Source organism: Octodon degus, unplaced genomic scaffold, assembly GCF_000260255.1.
Source record: "Octodon degus isolate 3935 unplaced genomic scaffold, OctDeg1.0 scaffold00073, whole genome shotgun sequence".
NCBI lineage: Eukaryota > Metazoa > Chordata > Mammalia > Rodentia > Octodontidae > Octodon > Octodon degus.
The window spans coordinates 1,294,181-1,318,869 of record NW_004524649.1 but is presented as its reverse complement, the minus strand read 5'-3'; the positions used below and the strand labels follow the sequence as shown (position 1 = coordinate 1,318,869).

General features: G+C 53.2%; 1 protein-coding gene across 1 annotated transcript in view; it reads right to left on the bottom strand.

Moving 5' to 3' along the window:
* Window positions 1-5,273: 5,273 nt before the first annotated feature.
* The window catches only part of Cacna1a (calcium voltage-gated channel subunit alpha1 A), a 184,335-nt gene continuing 164,919 nt past the window's right edge, over window positions 5,274-24,689 (bottom strand). Inside the window, exons 36-46 of the mRNA XM_023720124.1 lie at window positions 24,400-24,527; window positions 20,986-21,082; window positions 17,993-18,098; window positions 11,922-12,029; window positions 11,717-11,817; window positions 10,511-10,620; window positions 10,271-10,409; window positions 10,002-10,115; window positions 7,593-7,779; window positions 6,935-7,188; window positions 5,274-6,281 (exon numbers count right to left, since the gene is read on the bottom strand). Of these exons, the coding sequence (XP_023575892.1) occupies window positions 5,580-6,281; window positions 6,935-7,188; window positions 7,593-7,779; window positions 10,002-10,115; window positions 10,271-10,409; window positions 10,511-10,620; window positions 11,717-11,817; window positions 11,922-12,029; window positions 17,993-18,098; window positions 20,986-21,082; window positions 24,400-24,527 (2,046 nt within the window). The 3' untranslated portion in view covers window positions 5,274-5,579. The remainder of the gene's footprint in view (window positions 6,282-6,934; window positions 7,189-7,592; window positions 7,780-10,001; window positions 10,116-10,270; window positions 10,410-10,510; window positions 10,621-11,716; window positions 11,818-11,921; window positions 12,030-17,992; window positions 18,099-20,985; window positions 21,083-24,399; window positions 24,528-24,689) is intronic.

Sequence of the window (24,689 nt, the reverse complement as noted above, 5' to 3'; positions counted from 1 at the left end):
TTGCAGCCTCTCCCTAGTTTCTCACCTCAGTGGACTCAGTTCCTGCAAATGTCTTTAAAATCCAGGTGTGCCTGTCATCGTGGGTGTACTTATGAGGCTGAGGCAGGATTCCAAGTTCCAGGTCAGCCTGGGCAATTTATAGACTTAAAGACTTCCTGTTTAAAAAAAAAAATTTTTTTTAAAGCAAGACAAAAATAAAAAAAATAAAGCAAGACAACACACACACACACACACACACACACACACACACACACAGAGTATTTTTGAGTCAACATATTGCTGTTTTGTTCAGGCTGGCTTTCCACATATCCTCTAGCCTGGGTTTGCCTGAGTCTACACTTGGGGCAACCACAGACAGGTACATGGTACCACACCAGGCTTCAAAAGGCTTCAAAATAAAAGATTAAGGAGCTGGGATGCAGCCCAAGGCTCCCTCAGTTTGTCTCAGTACTCCAAAAAGAAAGTGTCTGCTGGTGGGGAGGGCACTGATCTCTACCTGCGACATCGCCATTGTCCCAACTCTCCCTGGGTGGAGACTGACCTCAGGTGGCCTTTACCTGTGCCCAGAAGTAGAGGCCGGGTCCCGGCTGTTCCTTATCTGGCCTCTAGGTGTCAGCACTGGCCCTTGATTTGTTACCCACATAACTGAAGTCCCTGTTGTCCCCTCTGCCCTGCTCAGGGGTCTTCCCCCCCACCCCCCGCAGGCAAGCGCTTATTCTATTGAGCTATCTCCCAGCCCTGTCCCCAAGATTTTTAAATTTGAGACAGGGTCTTGTTAAGTAGCTAAGGTGTTCAGGCTGGACTAGAACTTGAGATCTTTCTGCTTCAATCCTGCAGAAACCCAGGATTGAGTTCTGGGTGTTCCCAATTTAATTTAATGGTGCAATCGAATGATTTTGTTATTTTTGTATTGAGGATTGAGCCCAGGGAGCAGAGGTCTCTTTTTATTTATTTTTTAAATTTTGAGGGGCCGGGGAGATGGCTCAGTGGAATAAGCGCTTCCCTGGCAAGCGCAAGGACCTGAGTTCAATCCCCGGTTCCGCAAAAAAAAAAAAAAAAAAAAGCCAGGGAGATGGCTCAGTAGGATAAGTGCTTGACTGGCAAACACAACGATCTGAGTTCAATTCCCGGTTCCGCAAAAAAAAAAAAAAAAAAGTAAATTTAAAAAAAAATGTAAATTTTGAGTCAAGGTCTTGTTAAATCGCTAAATTGCTCCTGTGGAGCTTCACCTTGCCATCCTACCTCAGCCTCCCCCAGCGCTGGGATTATAATCACGCACATAACACACATCCAGTGGGTTGTTTTGGCGAGTGGGGTACTGAGGATGGAACCTAAAATCTTTCCACGGAGCTCCAATTCCAGTCATTTTTTACTTTTTATGCTGAGGCAGGTTCTTGCTAAGTCACTCAGGTATACGAGCTTGGCTTTGCTTTGCAACCCTCCTGCCTCAGCCTCTCAGAATGCAGGTGTGATAGGCAGAGTCTCAGAGCCCACATGGCAGTGGCTGTCTTGCCAGAGTTGGAGCAAGATGGGTGGGGCATCGGCTCCTGGCAGGGTCAAGGTCGGATGTCGGGGATCCAAGGGTGGGGAGGGACCCTGGAGGTGTGGGGTGTGATCAGGAGGGGACTGGAACCACCGACACCATTCTGAGCAGGAGCCAGGGCGGCATGGAAAGAAGCCATAGGGTGCCCAGGCATCCAGGCAGACTCAGGGCAGGTTCTGTGTTGCCTCTGCTGTCTGGGGAGACGCTGTGGTCTGCTGCAGGTGAGGGGTGATGCGCTCAGGCCATTATAGCAAAATATTGTGGGCCCCGAATTGACATACTGCAGATATTGCTGGGCCTGGTGGCACCTGCCTGTAAATCCCTGTACTCCAGAGGCTGAGGCAGGAGGTTCCAGCAAGTTTGAGAGCATCCAGGGCTACATAGTGAGTTCAAGGCCAGTCTATGCTACAAGCTAGACCCTGTCTGAACAAACCAGGACAACAGGAACAAAAACAACACCAGGCATGGGGGGCACACCTGTCATCTCAGCACTTAGGAGCCTGAGCCTTCAGGGTCACCACAGGCTACATAGTGACTTCAAGGCCAGTCAGAGACCCTGTCTCAAAAAATTTTTAATTTAATTTACTTTTAAAAGCAGGGGGAGGGGATAGATAGAGGGTCTTTTTAGCATGTATGAAGTGCTGGATTTGTCTGCAGTACCAGAGTAAGAGAGAAGGGGGAGAGACAGAGAGAGACAGAAAGAAGCTGGGATTTAATTTTAATTTCTAAGTGGTAAATGTCAGTAGTTCCAAACCACATAAATGGGGCTGGGGAGATGGCTCAGTGGAATAAGCACTTGCCTGGCAAGCGCAAGAGCCCGAGTTCAATCCCCAGTTCAGCCAAAACAAACAAACAAAAAACACACAAATCATCTTCAGGACATTCTTTAAGAAGGAGGAAGAGGGGCCGGGAAGATGGCCCAGTGGAATAAGCGCTTCCCTGCCAAGCATAAGGGCAGGAGTTCATTCCCCAGTTCCACAACACCAAAACCAAAAGCTTTGGTGCTGGAGGTTAATCTAGAGTCTTTCTCATGCCAACTATGGGCCCTTTTACTAACCTATAACCTCAGCCCTAATGATAGTTGTGCTTTAGGCAGAAAAAAATGTGCCAGGCATGGTGGCACACACTTGTCATCCCAGCACTTGAGAGGCTGAGGCAGGAGAATCTCTGCAGGTTCAAGACCAGTTTGAGCTACACAGTGAAAGCCGGTTTCCAAAAAAAAAAGAAACGGAATGAAGAGAAGAAAAACAATGTGCTGAGTATTATGTAGACTACTTCATCTTCAGGCTCCAGGGATGCCTCTGTTGTTGCTTGTTTCTCACAGATGGGAAACAGGAGCACAAAGAGGTTAAGTAACTTGCTACAGCAGGAGCTGCACTGGGGGAGTGTCCCCAGTCATGGTGGGGTCAAGTGTGTCACAGCCTCAGGAATCTCCTGCCTTTTCTCTTTCCTGTGGACCGTGCACATTTACTTACATGAGGCTCTGGGGCCTCTGAGCCCTGTCTCATAGTGGAGCTCCTCTCCCAGGCCACAGCAAGTCCTGGCCTGGCTGAAGCAGGGTGATAAGTGGCCACTGCTGGAGAAGGGGGGGAGGGGGAGGGGACCGGACACAGCCTCCTCTCTTCCTAGTGAGACACAGGGTTTCATGGCCTAGTCTGATGCTTCTGATCATATTACCTGGGAAGCTGAGGCAGTAGGGTCAAAAGCTCGGGGCCACCTTGGGGAATTTAATAAGACCATCTCTTAAAATAATAATTTATAAAAGGGCTGTGGATGCACACATAGGTCAGTGATTGAGCACTTGCTTAGCATGTGTGAGGCCCTGGGTTTTATCCTTGGCATTGCAAAAGAAAAAAAGGAGGGTTGGTGGGATGGCTCAGTGGTGTAAAGCACCTACTTAGAACAAGCTTAGCAAAACACAGGGACCGCAGTTCAATCCCCCAGCATCACATGCCAGCCAGCCCCGCCCCCTGGTGGGCTGAGCTGGCCACACACACACACACACACACATAAATTAAAAAAAAAGAAAAAAAAGTGCAGTTTTATGGTTCTTAAAATTTATTATTATGGGAGCCGGGGAGATGGCTCACTGGAATAAGCACTTCCCTGGCAAGCGTAAGGGCCTAAGTTTAATCCCCAGTTCCGAAAAAAAAAAAAAAAAAAAAAAAAAAAAAAAAAAAAAGAAAATCTATTGTTATGATTTGATTTTTTGACAAATAGCTCAGCAGATTAAAGTGCCTGCAAGCAGGTGCAAGGGATGGGGGTTCAATCCCCCTGCCTGCCGTGCTGGCACCAATCCTGGGGCATGCTAAGACAACAATTGAGACTGGCCTGTAAGCCCAGCTCTTGGGAGGCTGTAAACAGGTGGATCACTACGAATCTGGCTAGTAGTGAGACCCAGAACACCCACTAGACCTTTCCCTAAAATAAAATAAATAAATAAATTCAGTTTTTGAGATAGATTCTTACTGTGCAGGGCAGCCTGGCCTCACACACACTATGTAGTTCAGCCTGGCTTCGAGCTTGTGATCCTCCTGTGTCAGCTTCCAAGTGCTGGGATGAGTGGCATGTACCAGCACACCTGGCTTAGCTTTACCCTTTTGGGCTCTATTCTCAGGACCAGGGTGGTGAGGCCTTCTGGGGTGGGGAGGCAGGGAGGGTAGATGTCCTATTGCAGAAAGCTACAGGAGAAGGGAGTATGGCTGTGTTGCAGGCACCCAGTGGTCATGGGCAGCCCTGCTGGCTGAGCTCAGGGATGAACATATCCCTCCCCGCTGCACTCTTTTAAGGAAACCCTTGCAGCAAGTACCGCTACTGGGCAGGAGGAGCCGGCCAGCACCCAGCATCTGTGAGGCAGGGCAACCCATCCTTGTGGGGGAGTCTTCCCTGGGGCACCAGCACCCTGAGCTGATTTCCTGTTTTCTTTTCAGAATCCAGTGCCACCAAGCTACACCTTTTACTTTTTTAGATTGAGCCAGGATCATGCATGGTTGCCCTGCTTGGCCTCAAATCTGGGATCCTTCTGCCTCAACAGTGTTGCCCCAGAAAGTCACTTTAGAACTTTGAGCTCCCCCTTCCCATCTCCTGACAGAGCCCAATAGCACGCAGCCAGGCACAAGACGATTCCAATCCTGAGGGCGTTGGGTTCAACTTTTTTTTTTTATTTTTTTTATTGTTTAATGTCATGCATTAATTCACAGTCCCAAGCCCACGGTTTTCAAACAAGGTAGGAAAAAAATAAAATAAAAAAATAGAAAAAAAAAAAAAAAAAAAGAAGCAAAGGAATTGGTGGTGGTGGTCTTTTTTTTTTCTTTTTTTCTTCTTTTGTTATTTCAAGCAAGATCAATGTCAGAAAAAAATGCTTCTTTTTTCTCAATCATTAATTTTTTTGTCCTTTTTAAAATTGTTTATTATGATGATTTCTCTTTTAAACTGATTTCTGCAGGCAGTAATAGTGGGGTTCGGTATCACCAGCAAGCACTCCTGGTCTGAGACGCGTGTGGGGTGTGTCTGGTTTGGGGGTGCTGGGTTCACTGCCTTCGGCCTCCACCTCCCCGTGGCTCCCCTGCCACGGCAGCCACCAGCTTCCTCGCTCGCCAGGGAAAGAAAAGATTTGACTGAGATGATAAAACTCATCAATAGAAGCTATTTGTTTTCTCCTCGTTTTTTTTTTCTTTTAAAAATGTTATTGTTTTATATATATATATATATTTTTTTTTTTTCCATTTTCCCCAAAGTTATCCAAAAAGAGCTGAGTTAATTCAAATCCCTTGGCTGTGTGGTCGGTCGGTCTGTCAGTTGCCCACCCCAGGCCCCCATCACAGGGGGAGGTTGAGGCTGGGAGGGCATCCATTGCCCAGGAGGGTCTATTCTGGCCTGGGGGTGCGCTGGGCCCCCGGCCCCTCCAGAGTCTTGGGTCTCCGTAGCTGGCGGGTTCTGTCCTGCACCGGGGTGCTGGGAGGGGATGGTCTCCTGGTGGGGCGTGTGCGTGGGGTGCGTGGGGGGCCGGGCGGGGGCGGCGTCACCTCGCCCGGACTTAGCACCAATCGTCGTCGCTTTCGCTGTAGGGCTCGTGCAGGCCTTTACGGGAGCCGGGCCCTCCGGGCCGGGCCAGTCCATGGGCCGGGTAGTAGCCATTGGGGAGTCTCCGGCCGTGCCGGGAAGGCGAGGTGCAGGCCGGGCCCGCGGCCCGGGGAGTCCTGGGCGATCGCCCGGCGGCGCCCGAGGACGGGTGTCTTGTTGGGGGTGGCACGTCGTAGGGTCCGGCCACGGGCTCCTCACCGAGGCCGGGGCCGTCGGCCTCGCCATAGTCAGAGCCCCGGTAGTAGCTGTGGTGCCGGGGACCCTCGGGCATGTGCGGGCCGGATGCGGGCCACCGGGCCCCTCCGTGGCGACAGGTTCTGGGGGACTCACTCCGGGCTGGCCCAGGGGCTCGCCGCTCCATGCCGGGCGATCGGCTGCTGCCGTGGCTGCCAGCGGGGGGCCGCTCCCTGGCCAGGGGCTCGGCCGCGGGGCCTGGGTACCTCCGTGGGCCGCTGGTGGCCACCCGGCCCGGCCTGGCCACGACCTGCGGCGGTGGCTGTGGGGGCCCCGAGACTCCGGCCTTACGGATCACGGGGGAGTAGGACACGTGTGGCCGGGGGGTGGGGGGGGTCTGGGGGAGCTGGCGGCGTCCCCGCCGCGGAGTGCTGGTACCGGACGTTGAGGGGGCTGGGCTTCCACTTACAGAACTACTGCCCTACACGAAAATTGAAACAAAGGAAATCAAAACAAAAGATACAACCAAATCAACCGGAAGGAGAACGGGAGGAGACACAGAGGAGGACAAACGGGACAGGAGAGAGGACGTAGGGGACAGAGACACAGGACATGGGAATGGAAAAAAAGGAGAAAAGCGACAGCCACAGGGGGGAAGAGGAGGAGGGCAGGAGAGTGAGACGGGGAGGGAGGGAGGAATCAAAAACCAACACAACAAAGTGAAAAGAGAAATGAGAAATGGAGTTTTGTAAGTTTCGGGGTTAAAATAGCAGAAGTTTCAAAAAATTACTCACAGGCGTCCATAGGACAGAAATCATAATTGAAACGAAAAGGGAAGCCAGGTTAAAGGAAAGCGAAAGGACCATGGTGGCCCCAAACTCAAACGTGATCCACAAGGAGAAGCAACTGCAGGCAGGCGGGTGGGAGGGTGGCAGCAGGTGGCGGGGGGCTGGGGACGGAGCAGGGACTGGGAGGGGGGCAGGGAGCGGGGTCCACCCAGCCAGGAGCCACCCTGGGCCCTGGGAGACCTGTGGGGTGCAGGTTGGAGGAGGCTCCCCTCATAGGCGCCTGGGGTCCCCTCCTCCTCGTCCTTTCCTGGCCCCAGTCCCGGCCTGGCTCCTAGACCGCACCCACCTGCCGGTGGGCCATGTGCTCCCGGCCCTCGCTTGGCGAGCGAGACCAGTGCTGGTCTCGGGCACGGGCGCGGCTGTGCTCTGGCCGTTCCCGCTCTGGGCCATAGCGCTCCTTGTCGGGGGGTGGGTGATGGTGGTGGTGATGGTGGTGATGCTGCCGGTGCTTCCTGTCCTTGGGCCGGCCCCTGTCCTGGTCCCGCTCTTTCGATGGCAGTTCCCCAGACTGGGTGGTCATGCTCAGGTCTGTCCCCAAGCCTGGACCAAAAGGACACATGGATGGGTGGTTGGCTGATCATGGAGGAAGGGAGATAGGATAGGGTGTGTATGTGGCAGGCCATCAGGGGTGAGAGGACCCCAGGGCTGGGAACTTAGGCAGGTCTGGGGTGGAGCCTGGTCAGCATGCTGTCAGCCTGGTCCCTGTCCCAAGGCTGGGGGCAGATGCTCCTTGGTCCCTTATGCTGCCCACTTCCTTTTCTTTTTTTTGAGACAGGGTCTTGCTATGTACCCAGGCTGGCCTTGAACTTGTGGTGGTCCTGCTGCCTTAACTTCCTGAATGCTGGGATGACAGGAGTGCATACTGCCCCTGTGTCACACTTCTCTTCCTCCTTCCAAACTCCATCCTTTTCTCCCCCTCCCAGAGGCCCTGTCTCTGGGCCCACCTGTATCTACATCTGTGTATCGGCCCAGGGAGCGCTCTGAGGCCCGGTGGCCACGGTCGCGGCGGCGCTGGTGGTGCCTCTGGTTGTCCTCAGGCGGGACCCGCTCCAGCGAATAGTCTTCCAGGCGTCGCGCTTTGGGGCCCAGCACAGAAGCTGAGCGCTTCATGGGGCTAGTGTCCGAGATAGTCTGGGGGGGGGGGGACAGGCCGCAGGGTGGAGTCAGTGGGAGCCGTGCACAAGTCCTGATCCTTTTCCCACTTGTGGTGGCTCACAGACAGCTGCCGTGGTTGTGGTGTGGCCATCCAGGGACAGGGTCTGGGGAGTGCCACAGGGCCCAGGCCACAGCCTGCCCCCCCCAGACAGAGCTGGTCCCTTGGCCCATTCTGGGGCCACACACATGTGGCTGCTTCCCAGGATCCCCTGCTTCAGACCCAGAAGCCCAGGCTGCAGGCCATACCCTTGCCCCCAGAGCCTCCATCAACCCCACTCAGCACCTCCTGACACCCAACTCTGGCTCCTGCCGCCCAGGTACAGGCTGTGCGATTTGAACCCTGACTGGGGGCCTGTGGTTCTCCACAGCTGGCAGAGAGGAGCAGGAGGGACACTCTGACACCAGGCCTGCCCTGGAGTGAGGGATGTGAGCCAGGGGCACTGAGAGGAGGGGTGGGGCAGGTGTGGCCCCCAGCACACGCAGGACACACACACAGGGGAGGGGGAGGTTTGCAGAGTGAGGTTGGGGCTGGGGACCAGGGTGATGGCCAGGGCTCCCTGCGGGGGGTGGAGGAGGCAGTGGTGGTGGGCGCGGTACATACACTGAGGTTACTCCCACGTGGCCGGCCCCTTCTCTGTCACGGCCCCACGGGATGGTGCACACAGAAAGACAGAAAGGAGAAAATAAATATAAAAGGCTGGAAGGAGAGGGAGGTGTAGGGGACGTGGAGGAGGTGCAAGGAGCGGCCGTGAAGAAAGAGAGAAGTCACCATCTCTGGAGGGCGCAGGGGGGTCCCAGGACCTGGCTGGCTGCCCCCCCGCGAGTGCAGCAGAGACAGAAGACACACAGATGGCAGAGGCATAGGAGACAGACACAGAATGGCACGGCCATAGCCCCAGGGACTTCCTCATGCCATGCGCTGAGCCCGGGTGGTGGGCATCTTGTCCCCTCCCTCTCTTGGGACCCAGCAGTAGTCCTGACCCAGGAACTGGGTGATCACATGCACCAGAGTGTCCCCCAGGCCAAGTCAGAGCAGCCAGAGGCCAGGCTGGGAAGTTTGCGTGGCGCCGTGCTCCACTCCACACAGGCAGCCGGCCATGCCCTCCCACGTCCCCTGATGGGGCCCTGCAGCTGAGAGAAGCAGCCCCACACAGACACACACCAGGCACACACACTGCCCACCCTGCAGCCCACAGAGACCAGACAGGGACCAGGACAACCCACCCGACACAGCTTGCAGGTCCTAGGACCCACATGTGTGCATGTGTGCACGCGTGTGTACGTACACATGCATAGGCTTGTACCACGTTTGTTTGCACAGATGTTGTAATATCATGTTGTAGCCTTTTTTTCAGGACTGGGGATTGAATCCAGAGCTTTTGCACTGAGCTCACTTCCCAGTGCTTTTGGATTTCTTTTCTTTTTTTAAAAAAATTTTTGTGTTTTTGGTACAGGGTCTCACTATGCACATTGGACTCGTGGTGATCCTCCAGTTTCAGCCTCTCTAGCACTGGGATTACTCTTGCCGGCTCAGCATGCCCTGGGGGCAGGGCCTGCACAGCATGTGGAAACCAGGGATGGAACCCTGTTCCCTGCACTTGCCAAAGCAGGTGCTTTGTGCTTTGTCTGCTGAGCTCTCTCTCTCTCTCTCGCTCTCGCTCTCGCTCTCTCGCTCTCTCTCTGGTCTTTTTGAGACACAGTCTTGCTATGCAGTTCAGGCTGGCCTTGAGCTCACTGTAACCCAGGCTGGTCTCAAATTCATAATGATCCTCCTGCCTTAGCCTCCTGAGTGCTGGGATTACAGACTCGTAACACCACATCCAGCTGTATTTATTTTGAGACTAAATTGCCCAGACTGAGCTTGAATTTGGGGAGATTCAAGCTTCCCAGCGTGCTGGGGGCACAGGCGTGTGCCACCATACCCTGTTGGTAGTTGGGGTTCTCCACTGCAGCTCTCATTGGGGCCTGACAGATCCTCTTCTCACCTCACCCCTACTTCCCCCTCAGAACTCCCAAATAAGACAGAGGAAACCAGTTGGAAGCAACCACCATACTCAGCCCACAGGGACTGTCCTTCCCCAGGAGGTGCCTGGGTACAGGAAGGAGAAGCCCTAGATTGCATGTTTGAAGGGGAAGGTGGTACTCCCAGTGTAGCCAGTGTAGGGGTGCAGGGGGCACAGGGCAGTGCAAGCCCTCACCTGGTTCTCGGCGGGGAGCCGGGGCATGGAGGCGGCCCGGGCCTGACCCTCCATGGGGAGGCAGTGCTCACTGTCCGAGTAGCCCTCGGTGCCCATCTCACGCATCTCCACTGACTGCAGGCAGAGGTGGGGCAGGGTGAGGCGGGGCCAGGGTGAGAACCCAGGGGCAACTCCATGGGCGCAGAGTGGTGAGCTTGGGGTGTAGGGTGTGGACACCACCTCCCGCCCACCCAGCTCAGTTAGGGGTGCAGGGTGGAGGGCAGTGGCACCTGTGGGTTGGGCTGGCTGTTGGGCAGGTCGGAGGGGGGCCCACGCTCTGGGCTCCAAGTGCCAGTTTTCTGGAACATCTCCTGTGCCCGCTGGGTCACCCAGGATGGGCTCTCCTTCATGCCGCTGTCATGAGCCGTCCTGCGTGGGGGATAGAGGCCAGGATGGCAGGGGGCACCAGAGGCTCTGCAGCCTGGGTTCAGCAACCCCCCATGTCTCCTGGGGGCCATGGTGACACTCACAGGCTTCTGCCAGGGTCCAGCTGGGTGGAGGGGAGGGCGTTCTGGCCAGGTCCCCCCTCCTGCGTCGGGGATGGGGGCTCCATGCGCTGGAACATGAGTGGTGTCCGGTTCTGGGCAGGCAGAGACCAGCCAGGGGACAGATGGAGGGAGTGTCAGAAGCTCAGGCACTAGACAAGGTCTTTTTTTTTTTTTTTTTTTTTCCTTAGAGCTGGGCCCTACATTAAGTTGTCAGGGCTGGACTTGAATTTGGCAGTCCACCTTCCTCAGCCTCCCTAGTAGCTGGGATGCCAGGCATGCACCACTTCGCCTGCTCTTCAGAGTATTTCCGATCCCTTCCTGCACGCACATACCCAAGTTTGACCTGTCTGGTTCTTTTGTCCAAATCTTCCCAGAACAGTGTCTTTTTATGGCCGTACCGCACCTGCACACCTCCCACCTGGTCCAGTGCTCATTTCCTCGCAAGCGCCGTCCCTCCCTGCAGTTTGTTCCTTCCGCAGCCACCAAGGGGCGCCCATGAGCGCCCAGCCCAGGCTGCGGGGACTCCCTGCTCCTCTGAACTCCTCCCCTCCCCCCAACCGGGGATTGAACTCAGGCGCTTGCGGTTGCCAGGCAAGTGCTTATTCTACTGAGCTATCTCCCAGGCCCCTCCTCTGAACTTTGCAGGGCTCCTCCGTTTCACTTGGATCCTCTCCATCACCTCTCTCTCCTCTCTTCCCTTTTCTTCCACTGGCCTCTGCCTTCTCACCTTCCTCCAAACTCAGCAGGTGAGGTCCAGCCTGAGGGCCTTGCACAGGCCAATCCCTTTGCTGACCCCCTTCACATCCCCTCCCTCTTCCCTCCTTCCTAGGATTCACTTTCTACACAGCACTCTGTTTCTAGGTTCTTTGATTTAGTTGGAGGAGGGACGCCGTTCCCTTCAGCCGCACCCCAGGGCCCGCTGTAGCTTGCCCAGCACCCAGTAGGCCCTCGATCAGTGCTGCAGGAAGCAATGAATGGGCCCAGCTATCCAGGGCACGAGGCAGGGACCCGCGTAGGGGCCTGGCCACACCCCATCTCTGGCTCTCTGGCCATTCCTCTTGGTTCCCTCGTTATTCTGATTGGATCCTTGCTTGCTCACCCTGATTGGTTCCCTGCTTGCTTACCCTGATTGGTTCCCGGAACCAAGCCACCCTGTCTCCCAGCGCGGGAGGCCGACAGCTGACGCACCTGCTCCTCGCGCATGGCCTGCAGCTTCTTGGCTTTGCTCTGCCGGTAGTACTCCATGATCATCATGGCCGCGTAGATCTTGCCCACCGTCAGGTCCGTGGCTGCAGGCACAGACAGAGTGAGCTCTCGGTGGCGCTTCCCGGAGCCTGCTTTCTCTCCCTGGGGCCCTGTTCTGCGGGGTCCCCCGGACCAGCTTGCCCCTTACACTTGTGCGGGGTGACCAGGAGGTCCAGCGTCTTCTGTGACAGGTTGGGCCAAATCGCCATCATCTCCTTCCTCAGCTCGGCGTCCATCTGCTGTTTGTCGGCTCCGCCTGCAACGTGGGCACAGACAGACCCTTATCATGAGAACACCACCATTATCCTGGTTGCCACGAGCTGGCCTGGAGCAGGCCCCGGCAGGAGTGGGGGACGACCGCACTAGTGTTGCTCCTCCGCAGCGTTCCATGGTTACTCCTCATCCCCGTACCTCAGTTTCCCTCTCTGAAACGGGGATTGTGGCTGCACCTGTGACTCACCTGGTTGCCGGATGACCAAAGTAGCTAACACTCACGAGGCTCGGGGTCAGTGTCTCCTGTGGGATTTTTATTCCAGCGCTATGGTTTGGCTGGTCCCTTCCAAGCCCGTGTTGTAAGGGACAAAAGGGAGAAACTGAACCCAGTTGGGGTGTTTAGCTGAGGGGCCTTTAGGATGCAAGGTTAAGTAAGCTCATCAGGTGCAGACCTTAGAGTGAGGTCTGATGACTTTATGTACTCTTTGTGGGGCTGGGGCTGGAACCCATGTGAGTGCTCTACCCCCAAGAGGCACCCCCAGCCCTTCTTAAAGTTTTGAGACAGGGTCTTGCTAAATTGTCCAGGGTGTCCTTGAACTTGTGATTCTCCTCCTCAGCCTGTGCCACTGTACCTGTGCCCACCTCACAGTATGTCGTCTCCCCCTGCCACAGGGTCTTTTTTCCTTTTTTGAGACAGGGTCTCACTATGTACTCCAGGCTGTGGTGATCCTCCTGCCTCAGCCTCCTGAGTGCTGAGATTACACGTGCATGCAACACACCTGGTTTCACTTTCTTTCTTCCCATGGCCAAAGGGTCTGGTGACACAGAGTTCCTGGGGCTAAGCTAGAATGGGATGGGGCTGGTTGGAGTCAGGTTGGGAGGTCCAGACCATTGGGGGTAACCCTGGAGAACAATCCCCTTGGTAGCTGGACCATTAGCACCACCCTATGGTAGTTTTTTCTTCCTCTTGGAAAGTGGTAGAATTAACTATTATTATTATTATTATTATTATTATTATTATTATTATTATTATTTCTACCATTATTATGGGCAAGAGAAGTACCCAGGATCTGTGTGGCCACGTCTTGGCAATCAAAGAAGAGAATATTTCTCATTAAAAGTGACTCTTAGTGGGGCTGGAGAGATGGCTCAGTGGTCTAAAGCACCTACTTGGAACAAGCTTGGCAAAGCACAGGGACCACGGTTCGATCCCCCAGCACCATATGCCAGCCAGCCCTGCCCACAGGTGGGCTGAACTGGCCACACACACAATAAATAAAATGTAAAAATAAATAAATAAAAATTTAAAAAAATAAATAAAATAAAGGATTCTTAAAAAAAAAAAAAGTGACTCTTAGGTTGAGCATGGTGGTGCACACCTGTAATCCCAGCACTTGGGAGGCTGAGGCATCAAGACTGCCATGAATTTGAGGCCATCCTGGGTTACAGAGTGAGTTCAGGACCTTCCTGGAATACAGAGTGTGACACCATCTCAAAATACAAACAAGCAAACAACAGGAAAGAGGAAGGGAGGAAAGCAGAGAGAGAGAGAGAGAGAGAGAGAGAGAGAGAGAGAGAGAGAGAAGTTCTAGCTGGGATGGTGGTACAGCCTGTAATCTCAATCTCAGCACTCTGGGAGGCTGAGGCAGGAGGATGGAAAGTTTGAGCCAGCCTAGGCATTTTAGTGAGACTGTCTCAAAAAACCAAGCCAAAGCAAACCAAGAACCAAAAAACATAAAATGGTGGCGGGGTGAGGCTGTTTCTGGGATTGTAATTCAGTGTGAAGGCCCTGGGTTCAATATCCAATATTGGTTTTTAAAAAAAGAAAAAAATTGCATAGGTCCTGCTTTACCTTGGTCTTAACCATCCAGCAGAAAAGTATGAAGACGAAATTATAAGAAAGCCATGCTGTTATGTTGAGCTGTGGGGGACTCAGGTCAATAATTTCTGACATTGCCAGTTAAACAGAAGACCCAATGCTATTATGGGCTACTGGACTCTTTTAGAATATTTTGCTGAGTTTACACACCTATAATATTCAATAACGGAACTTAGAAAAAATGGGGTATACAGATGAATGTCCATTTTGTATCTGTGTATTCAAAGTGGTTAGGATAGATATATAATTGCATTCTCTTAATGAATAGAATGATTTGTTCTAATGGTGTTTGTAAATAGGATCACAAGTCCGCATCTTGTACAGCAACTAACCACTAAGAAGAATATATGCAGTGTATTATTTGTTGAAAAATAAAAAAAAATAAAATTAAAAAAAAAAGAAAAAAGAAAAAAAGAAAAAAAAGTGACTTTCTGGGGACAGGAAGATACAGGAGAGGTTGGTTACTTGGGACAAAATTACAATTAGAGAAGGAATAAATCCTAGTGTTTTGTGTTATAAGGTGACTGCTGTTTAAGTGATACATATTTCAAGATATCACTGAATTTGGTGGCGCATGCTGGTAGTCCCAGCACTTGGGAGGCTGAGGTAGAAGGATCAACATGAGGTCAAGGCCAGCCTGGACCACAAAGAGTTCCCTGAACTACAAGACCCTATCTGCAAGAACAAAAGGCCTGCTGTCCTAAGAAGAGGAAAGAACCTGTGAAGTGGACCAAGAGGGTACCATTTAAGTCAAGCAGGACAGCAGGAAAGATCACACCTTTCAGCCCCAAGAACTGGAAGAGTTTCAGCCCCTTGGTCTTCGGGGTGTAGATGGATGCATCTGCTCTCAGCATGAGCACGGGTGAAAGGGTGTGGACAGGGATCCCGGACCTTAGCGTCACAGCCTTTGCTGTGGGGCCTTCTAGGCACCACTGAATGTTGCGCAGGAACCTGACCTCTGCTCACTAGATGGCAGTAGATCACCACTTTGGGCCCATTTGTGTGTGTGTGTGTGTGTGTGTGTGTGTGTGTGTGTGTGTGTGTGTATAACTGGGATTTGAACCCAGGTCGTTTGCACTGAGTTACAGCCCCTACCCAGTTCTTATTTAGAGTTTTATTGAGTCATTAAACTTTCCCAAGCTGCGTTTGAACTCTTGATCTTCCTGCCTCAGCCTCCTAAGTGCTAAGATTGCAGGTGTAGGCCGTCACACGCAGCTAATTCTGTTATGGTGCTTGGGCCTATGTATCAGTTTTGTTGGGTGGTCAGAGCTGAGCTCCCTGCCTAGGGTGGGGCCAGGCCAGAGGGAGGGAAGAGTGGAGGGGATGTATCTGAGTCCCTGGGAAGGAGGCTTCAGGGTCCAGACACAGCCAGACTTCAGGTTCACATGAAAGGAAGCATGTTTGAGGAGCTGAAGGACTGACAGCCCATCCTCCAGGCCCTCACAGCCTGCTGCTGCTGAGGCTCAGTGTGCTCAGAAAGCAGAAAAAGTGGGGTGTTGGGTGCGTTCAGTGGCAAATGCTTGCCTGGCCTGTATGTTGTCCTGGGTTCTATCCCTGCACTGCAGGAAAAACAAAACAAAAACAAAAGACTAAGCTAGGTATGGCGGCACATGCCTGTAATTCTAGGTCTTTGAGAGTCTGAGACAGGAAGGTTGTACGTTGTACCCTAGCCTGGGCAATTGAGTGACTCAGTAGGACCCTGCCTCGAAAAATAAAAAAGGGCTGAGATAGAGCTCAGAGTGAAGGCCCTGAGTTCAATCTCCAATAGTATGAAAACCAAACAGCCCCCTAAATCCGTGGTACTTGTTGTATGGCTACCAATGGTTTGGCTTTGAAATGTTCCCCAAAATCAATTGCATTAGGGTTGGTGGCAGTTGGCTCTGCTGGTGAGCGGACCGTCTTGGTCCCTGGGGATGCATGGGGGTGTGTGTCTCCCTCTCTCAGGCTGGGTGAGGCATGGATGTGGGGCTGGGACCCTGGCCTTGGGCCTGGACCTCACCTGTGGACTCCTCCCCGATGATTGCTCACAGCCACAGGGCTGGAGAGAAGATGTGGCCCTGTGGTGGTGGTGGTGGTCACTGGCTCGTGCCTTCTGGTTCTTGACCCCTTCTTTGCTGCTCCTTCCCCTTGCTCTGCTTCCCAGCCACCATGATGGCTCCTGCGTTGGAGCCTGGGACCATGGACCGAACCATCTGATACCACTAGCCAAGGTAAACCTTTTTTCCCCATAAGTTGCTTTCCTTAGGTATTTTGTCATAACAAGAAAGGTGGCTACCACAGTGGCACAGACAGCAGACATGGGTGCAGAGGCTCTCCAAACTGGAAGTCAAGGTCTCCAGGAAAGATTAGTGAGATGGGCCTCCCAAGCCCCCCAGGACAGTACTGTTCCACTGTGTCCCACTGTGAGGGAAACACTGCTCACCTGCTCCCTTGTCTGCCCTGACAGAGCCCAGGACCTGAGCAGTGAGGTGTACCCCACTACCTATAAATCACCTGCACAAGTGACACCCACCAGGGGCCAGGCTGGGGCCTGACTCCTCTTCCCCAATAGCACTGAGATTTGTTTATTAATTATGTGATGTTGGGGATGGATACCCAGGCCTCATCTATGCTAGGCAAAAGTTCTACTACTGAGCTGCAACCCCTGCTCTTAAAAATTCAGGGTCTCACTAAGTGGCCCAGGCTGGCTTTGAACCTGTGATCCTCCAGCCTCAAGTATTCTGAGTAGCTGAGATGACAGGCTTTTGCCACCATGCCTGGTTGAAATACATTCTTTATAATATACCCTGTCTGTGTCCCTCTGTGACAGTCAGGTCAACCTGGAAGGAACAGGGGTCGCCTAAGTTCTGTCGTCCATCCCCCTAACTCAGCGTCTTCTCACCCTCGGCAGGGCCATCTGCTCAGTTCTTGCTGGCTCCTCTCTCTCTCCATTTTCTCTGGTGACTGTGTGCCTCTCTATCCCACAATGCCACCCACTACCAGGTCACATCCAGCCCATTCTCAGGCCTCCAAACTCCATGCCATGCACTGGGGGTGGGGGGTTGGGGGCGCTGACCTGTCTACCAAGGCTGCTGTGGGCACAGTGGACAGTGGCAGCTGCTTCCTCTCAGTCTGTCCTGCCTGGCCACCCTGCCCATTGCTCCTTGGTTTCCTCTAAGGGTGAAGGATGTACCCTGGGGTCAGCATTTGAGGATCTCCTCCTTTCTGCAGTCTAGGCTCTGAGCTACATTCTTAAGACTTTTCTTTTGCAACAAAGTTCCGCTAAGCTTCTGAGTTCCCCACAGTGGGCTGGAACTTGCTTTGTTGTTTGAGACAGGGTCTCATTATGGTGGCCAGGCTGGACTTGGACTTGACAGCAGTGCACCTGCCTCAGCCTCCCTGCACCACGCCTGGCCAGACCGGAATTTGCAATCCTCCAGCTTCAGCCTCCCAGAGCACTGGATGACAGATGTGCACTTGGCTAGGAGGTCCCTGTCACGTAATGTGTCATGCAGTTTGGACTCTGGATTTCTGAAACTGAGCTAAATAAACTTCTTGTCTTTTTTTTTTTTTTTTTTTAGTACAGGATCTACAGGGTCTCAGTACACAGACCGGACTTGTAGTGATCCTCTTGCTTTCAGCCTCCCAAGTGCTGGGATTATAGACATGGGCCATCACACTCAGTCTCAGTGTGCCCCAGAGGCAGGACTGGCACGCTGGGGATGGAACTCCAGTCCTTGCATCTAAGCAGGCGCTTTAATCCGCTGAGCTATCTGACTGGTCCTAAACTTCCTGTCTTTAGGAAGCACCCAGGTATTCCAGGATAGTAACAAGTCAGACTGACCCAGGGCCCCACACTGGCCTCTTCCCCCATTGTCTTCACAGTGGCCAGCAGAAGCCTGCTTAGGGGTAGACCCAATGAGCCCCTCCAAGTCGTGTTCCCCACCCCCTTTCACTGCCTCCTGCCCCAGGTCCTTTGCACACACGTATGGGGATCCTCCCCTTAGATTCATGTCACTTGCCACCTCATCTCCTTTAGGATCTCCACGGAGGCCCCTCAAGCTGCTGTGGCTCCTTCCTTACAGGGTGTCTGGATGCCCTGGCTTCTCAGCTGGCCCACCTTCCCAGCCTGCCTGCTCTGCCCTTACCCTTGGCGATCTTGATGTCCAGAGCTGTGCGGATCAGTGCCATGAGGGTGGAATTGAAATGGACAGTGTTGTCATCCGCCACGGGGAGGTCCATCCGCAGGAGCCTCTACAGAAAACCCCAGGGGAGGGAGGTCATTCTGAGGCTCCCTGCCTGGGTTCCCGTGACCCACACCCACCCTGCCCAGGAGCCCCAGGAAGAACTCTGAAGGTGGCCCTGTTGAATGTCTTGGTGGTCCTTGAGACCAATAGGGTAGGAGCCAGGGGCTCTTCAGTGATCCTAAACCCCTTCCTCCATTTTTTATTTGTGATGCTGAAGAGGGAACCCAGGGCTTTGCATATGCTAGGCAAGCAGACACTCTACCACTGAGCTCTATCCCAGCTGTTTGAAAAATGTCAAGATAGGACCTTGTTTAATTGCCCAGGCTGGCCTGGAACTTGAGATTCTTCTGCTTCAGCCTGTTGAGGCACTGAAATCCCAGTATGCACTGTCACGCCTGGCTTACCACCCCCCCCCTTTGATTTTTTGAGACAAGGTCTGTCTACATGGCCCAGGATGGCCTTGAAATATTGGTGATCTTCCTGCTTCAGCCTCCTGGGTGCTGAGATTACAGGCGTGCACCACCATCCCTGGTTCCCTGTCCTTTTCAGATCCCACCTTCTGGACCCCAGAGCTAGCATTGCCAGCGTTGCCCCCAAATCCTTGCTCTGCCCCCAGAGTTCTTCCAACGGGGCCTGGTCCATTCTGATCCAGAAGAGAGAAAGAGAGAGAGAGAGAGAGAGAAAGAGAGAGAGAACAAGCCGGGCCCAGGTGCGCATGCAGCAGGCAGGCAGACGGTCCAGGCCACAGCCGGTGGCTCCCACCCATCCCCTGCTGGCCGGCCAGAGGGCACGGGACCACCATTCCTTGGGAAGCACAGGCAGCGGCCCCCGTGGACATGCAGCGAGGCCAGACACGAAGGCACAGACAGGGCGCATGCGACGAATCTCGAGACTCAGTCATAGCTCCGTGGGAAGTATGTCTGGGGCAAGTCTGGGCCTGGCTCTCTGCGGCAGCGGGGAGAAGGGGCGAGGGGCGTGCCGGCCCAGGGAAGGAGTCCCTGTGTCCCAGGCAGGGGCTCTGTCCCCCGTGCTTGGTGGCTAAGAGGGGACACTGGGCTGGTGCACACCAGCTCCGGCTAGGGCACGGAGATGAGGGTGGAGGGCAGGTTTGGGGCTTGCCAGGGGATTCGGATACCCACTGGTAGAAGACCGGGGTAGGAGACGGCAGGTGGAGAACACAATGTGGGGGTCGGGGCAGGGAGGCAGGCAGTAAGTAGAAAAACAGGGGTGTGCACAGCTGTGGATGGGGGGAGCTGCACAAAGGGCCCCATTTTATTTTTTGAGCCTCACTATGTAGTTCAGGCTGGCTTTGAACTCACAGCAATCCTCTTGCCTCTGCCACCACACATGGCTTGGTTTCCCATTTTACAAATCATGATTTTTGTTTTCATAGTGGAAATTGAATCCAGGACTTTTGCATTAAGCCACATTTGCAGGCAGCTCCTTAATTTTTTTTAAATGTATTTAGTACAGGGTCTGCAGGGTCTACAGGGTCTCACTATGATAGGACTCATAGTGATTCTCCTGTTTTCAGCCTTCCCAAGTGCTGGGATTACAGGCGTGTGCCACCACACCCAGTTTCAATCAACCACGGGTGGGCTGGCTTGGCAAGCCAGGGAATGAACCCCGGCCGCTGTGTTCTGCCTAAGGAGGTACTTCAGTCCACTGAGCTACCTGGCCGGCCCTAAAAGTTTTATTTTTCAATTTGTGAAAACCTTAACACAGTGGTGCTCAGGCTGGGCTCAAATTTATGATATTCCTGCCTCAGCCTCCTATAATGCTACAGTTTTAGGGGTGCGCAACCATGCCCAACTGGATTTACGTTATTTACTATGACAGCTTTTTCCTGGATAGCAGAAAAGTGTCTTTTTTCTCACCCAATGGGCGCATTTCCTGTGAAATATTCTGTGGAAAGGATTTTCTATCACCCTCAAACCTGCAGAGACCAGGAGGGGAGAATTTTCCTTTCCTCTTACAGCCTTCAAGTAGAGGCCAGGGAAAAGGACAAGGGAGAGGACACTTTAGGGATGGCTGGAGGGTGGAGGAGGAGCCAGGACACGCACAGACACAGGGCAGAGGGGCAGGTGGCAAAGGCTCGAAAGGTCAGTTTGGCAGGGGCAGGAGTGAGGGCGGGGTGTTGTTAAAGGTCACCCCTGAATGTCCACGGGATGAGTTGTAGGAACAGAGCATCTGTCTGTGGGCGCTGACTGAGCGTCCAGGACAGGGTCCAGAGGGGGGGCCGATGGCCCCTGGCCCTCAGCCAGCATGCAGAGCCCCGGTTGCCGTGGTGCCTGCCCCCCAGGTCCCCAGGCAGCGTGCACGGCCTGCATCTGTGTTGCTGTCCAAGTCCTGCTGCACCTGCTGCCCAATGGAGCATTGGGGAGGCAAATGAGATCCAGGGGTGGGAGCGAGGGGGCTGCAGGGGAGGGGAGGCTCTGGGGGCTCCATGGGAGGTGTCCAGTACCCCGAGGCCCTAGGTCAGAGATCAGCTTCAGGTGTGTGTTGGGAGCTCAAGGCCTCAAAGAAGGGGCCAGAGCCCCTCGCCTTTGCTTGGGACCAACATCTCCTTGCCTGGGCATGGGGTTGCTCTGGGTGGGCACAGACTTGAAGACCTGGGGGAGCTGGGGCCCTGGGTGCTCCCTGCCACCCTCCCCCAGCGTGTGGCCATAATGGAGTCTCAGAACACGTAGACACTCATCGAAAGGACGGACACAGTGTGCTGCTTCGTCAGGGGATGGTCATGATCCAGGTACTTGGGAGAAAAGAAAAAAGGGAAAAAAAAAAAGAAGAAGAAGAAGAGGAGGAGGACGGCTGGAAAAAGACTCAGCTGGGTGTTTCTGATGAGCACTGAAAAATCCCCAGTGCTGGGCGCGGGGTCAGCAAAGATAGACTACCTTGTATGCCACTCTGGCCGGACACTTCTTCCCCAGCCCCAGGGGAGGGGACATGTGTCTCAGCATCTGATACATGTCCGGGTATGGCATGCGGCCCCTGGCAGTACCGAAAACAAAACACGGGGTGGGTGCGGACGGAAAACCAAAGGAAGTCGGGTGGGAGAAACAGAAGGAGGGAAAAACCACAGGAGCCGAAAAAATAGAAAAAGATGCAGAAAATGATAAAATAGATATTTCAAATAAATAGGAAGGAGGAAAAAATGGAAGAAAAGGTAATTAAAAATTATTATTTCACTGCTCACCAGCAGGGAGAAAGAAAGAGAGGGAGGGAAGGAGGGAAGGGGAGAGGGAGAGGGAGAGGGAGAGGGAAAGGGAGAGGCAGAGAAAGAGAGAAAGGGGGGGAGAGAGAGAGAGAGAGAGAGAGAGAGAGAGAGAGAGAGAGAGAGAATCAGATTCACCCTGGACCCTCAGATCTACTTCTGGCAGAGAGAAATGAGGGTTCTCCTGTTGAATTATTTTTCGGTGGGGGGGGGGGGGTTGAAACAGGGTCTCACTAGGTATGTTGTTCAGGCTGGCCTGAAGTCCAGATCCTCCTGCCTCAGCCTCCCAAGTGGTGGGATGACAGGCACCCACCACCAAGCCTGACTTTTCATTGTCATTTTTAAAGTGGGGTCAAGTTCTCTGGTTTGACTGAGGCTGGTCTCTGAGGGGGCCTAGGCGGGGAGGGGAACCTGGATGAGGGAGGAGGGCTGGGGGCTCTGGGAAGCCAGGGGTGGAGCAGGAGAAAGAGGAGGTGACTGTGTGTGTGTGTGGGGGGGCAATGCAGTTTCAATCCTCCATGAGTGTGTCTGATTTGGGGTGCCACTGAGACCCCAGGATGGGCAGCTTCAGCTAACAGCAAGCAGGGATGGCTGAAGGGAACAGATAGATATGTTCCATGCTTCATTGAGTCTACATGGCGGCATTCTGGTGCCTAAAAAGTTTTCTAGTTTAATGCAAGAGAGCGCTGGCTCTGTGTTGTAGAGAGATATATATATATATATATATATATATGAAATATATATATTGAAGAACCCCAAGCCACACTCATTCCATTGATGCTAGCAGGTTTTAGTGGAAATCAAACCTTGCAAGCAACCCTATGAGGACATTTCTTGCCTAAGCCGAGAGGGGGAGATATTACTCGTAATAAACTGTACATATCCTTATAATGAATGCGACCGCTGCAAGGAGAAGAGAGGGGGTTAGTGGATGTGGGGGAGGCCTGGTCACACTGGCTTTCTGCACGCGGCAAGGTCGGGGGTTTGGAGGGCAGGTGGACAATCGGGGGTCAGTCCCTGACCACACACCCAGACGCTGCCCACAGGCCCTGGCGTGGGGCAGAGGGCTTGATCCAGGTGTGCTGGGGGCTCTGGGCTGGGAGCGCCTTCCCCCGGCTCTCCCTGCCTCTGCCTCCTGCACAGTCTACATGGGCTGCATTGGGGGGCTGGTGGAATAGAGGAGGAGGGGACAGCATCCAATTGCTATGACCTAAAATCAAAAGAGGAAGAATTAAGAACCAGGCAGATGCCAAGCCCCAGCCCTACGGCTTATGCCAGCCTCGTCTCACCATCTAAGGCTGTAGGAACAGTTAGAACCACTTCTACCCCCCTTCCACAAAGGGAGAAAAGGAAGCGGACACAGCAGCCTCTGAAGGCCCACAGGAATGGTCCTCTGGGCCCCACACCCAGCCTGAACTAGAATCTGCTACTGGAGGTTGGGGCTGTGCAGGAGCTTAATGCAGGTGCATGGCCTTTGCTCTCAGCGCCCTCCCCGGCAGCCCACAGGGAATGCCCTTGCTCCCCAGAGACCACACATCTCTCTCTTGGCCAAGGAGACAGGCACAAGGGCCCTGGGCTCCATCCCCACCTCACCAGTCTGACCACCTACTGTCAGCTGCTTCCTGTAGTGCTGGGGACAAATTCTAGGACTTCACACTGCTATAGCTCTATCAATGAGCTATAACCCAGCCTTTATTCTAAGCTTTTAATTTTTTGGTATCAGCATTTTTGTTTTTGTTTTGAAGACAGTATCATGCTGTTCAGGCTGGCCTTGAACTCACTGTGTAGCCCAGGCTGGCCTCAAATTACAGTGATTCTCCTGCCTCAGCCTCCTGAGTGCTGGGATTACCATTGTGCACTAGCACGCCTGACTCTGCTTTGAGTTGTTTATTTTTCTATAATACATGTATAGATTAATAAAGAAAATATGGGGTTGGGGAGATAGCTCAGTAGAATAAGTGCTTGCTTGGCAAGCACAAGGGCCTGAGTTCAATCCCCGGTTCCACCAAAAAAAAAAAAAAAAAAAAGAAAAAAAAATGTTCTTCTATGAAAAAACACTTGATTACAAAATAATTAGAGAAAAACAATAGTTAATATGCTACACACCATAATCTTAAAAAAATGGCCAAAATGTTAATCAGGTTCATGGACAAAAAAGACTTCTCAAAATAGATGATAGCATGTCAGTTGAAATTTTTTTTTTTTTTTTTTTTTGGTGGAACCGGGGATTGAACTCAGGCCCTTGTGCTTGCCAAGGAAGCGCTTATTGCACTGAGCCATCTCCCCAGCCCAGTTGAGATATTTTTGAAATAATACAGTAGAGGAATTATTTGAATTTTTTCCTACTTCCTTTTTTTTTTTTTTTTTGTACCAGGATCAAACTCAGGACCTTGAACTTGCCAGGCAGGTGCTTATGCTGCTGAGCTATATCCTCTTACTTCCTATTTCTTTGTCTTTGTCTTTTTTTTTTTTTTTTTTCAGTACCAGGGTTTGAACTCAGGCCCTTGTGCTCGCCAGGTAAGTGCTTATTCTACTGAGCCATCTCCCTGGCCCCCCAGGCCCCTCTTTGTTTTCTATTTTGCTCTTCATCTGTGTGTACATTGAGTTTCTCATATAAGAGAAACTGTCATATCTGGGCTTGTGTGTCTGACTTTCTCATTTAATATTCTGTCCTCAAGTTGCATCAGTCTGCCTATGGAGGCCTGCTCTGCCCCAAGTCCTGAGCTGGGCTCTGCTGCTGTCCCTTCTGCCCAGCTCTGCCTACTTGGGCTATCGCCCTGTCCGCCCCCAAGTCCTCTGGTTTCTCCCCAGCCTCTTGAGGGGAATGCCTCACCTCGGCCTCACTGGGGACTGGTGCTCTGTGCAGCCCCTTCCTGACTCCCGCCCTCCTACGCTCAGGATCCTGGGATGCCGGAAGAGGTGCACTCACGCTTTGCACGTGCTGAGTGTGGGGCTCGGGGGTCCTTGTTTTCCCTCTACACTTGCCCCCAACAGGTCCCTTTTCAGATCCAGGCACCTGGCACCTGTCCCACCCATGTCCCAGTCCCGGGGAAAGGTGGACAACGTGGCTGAGAGATTCAAAGTGACTCCTTACCAAGCTGCAGGATCATACTCGGCCCAGACACGCACGTATTCATCCAGATGGTGGGGGCCCAGGATGGAGGAGTCTCGGGTGAGGTACTCGAAGTTGTCCATGATGACAGCGACAAAGAGGTTCAGCATCTGGGTGGAAATGAGGGAGGAGAGAGTCAGGGTGGGGACAAACGCCTCGACTCATGCATGCCATAGTGCAGGCCTGTAATCCAGTGCTGGGGAGGCTGAGACAGAAGGATCACTAGAGAGTCCGAGCTGTGTAGGGAAACCCTGTACCAGATTAAAAAAAAA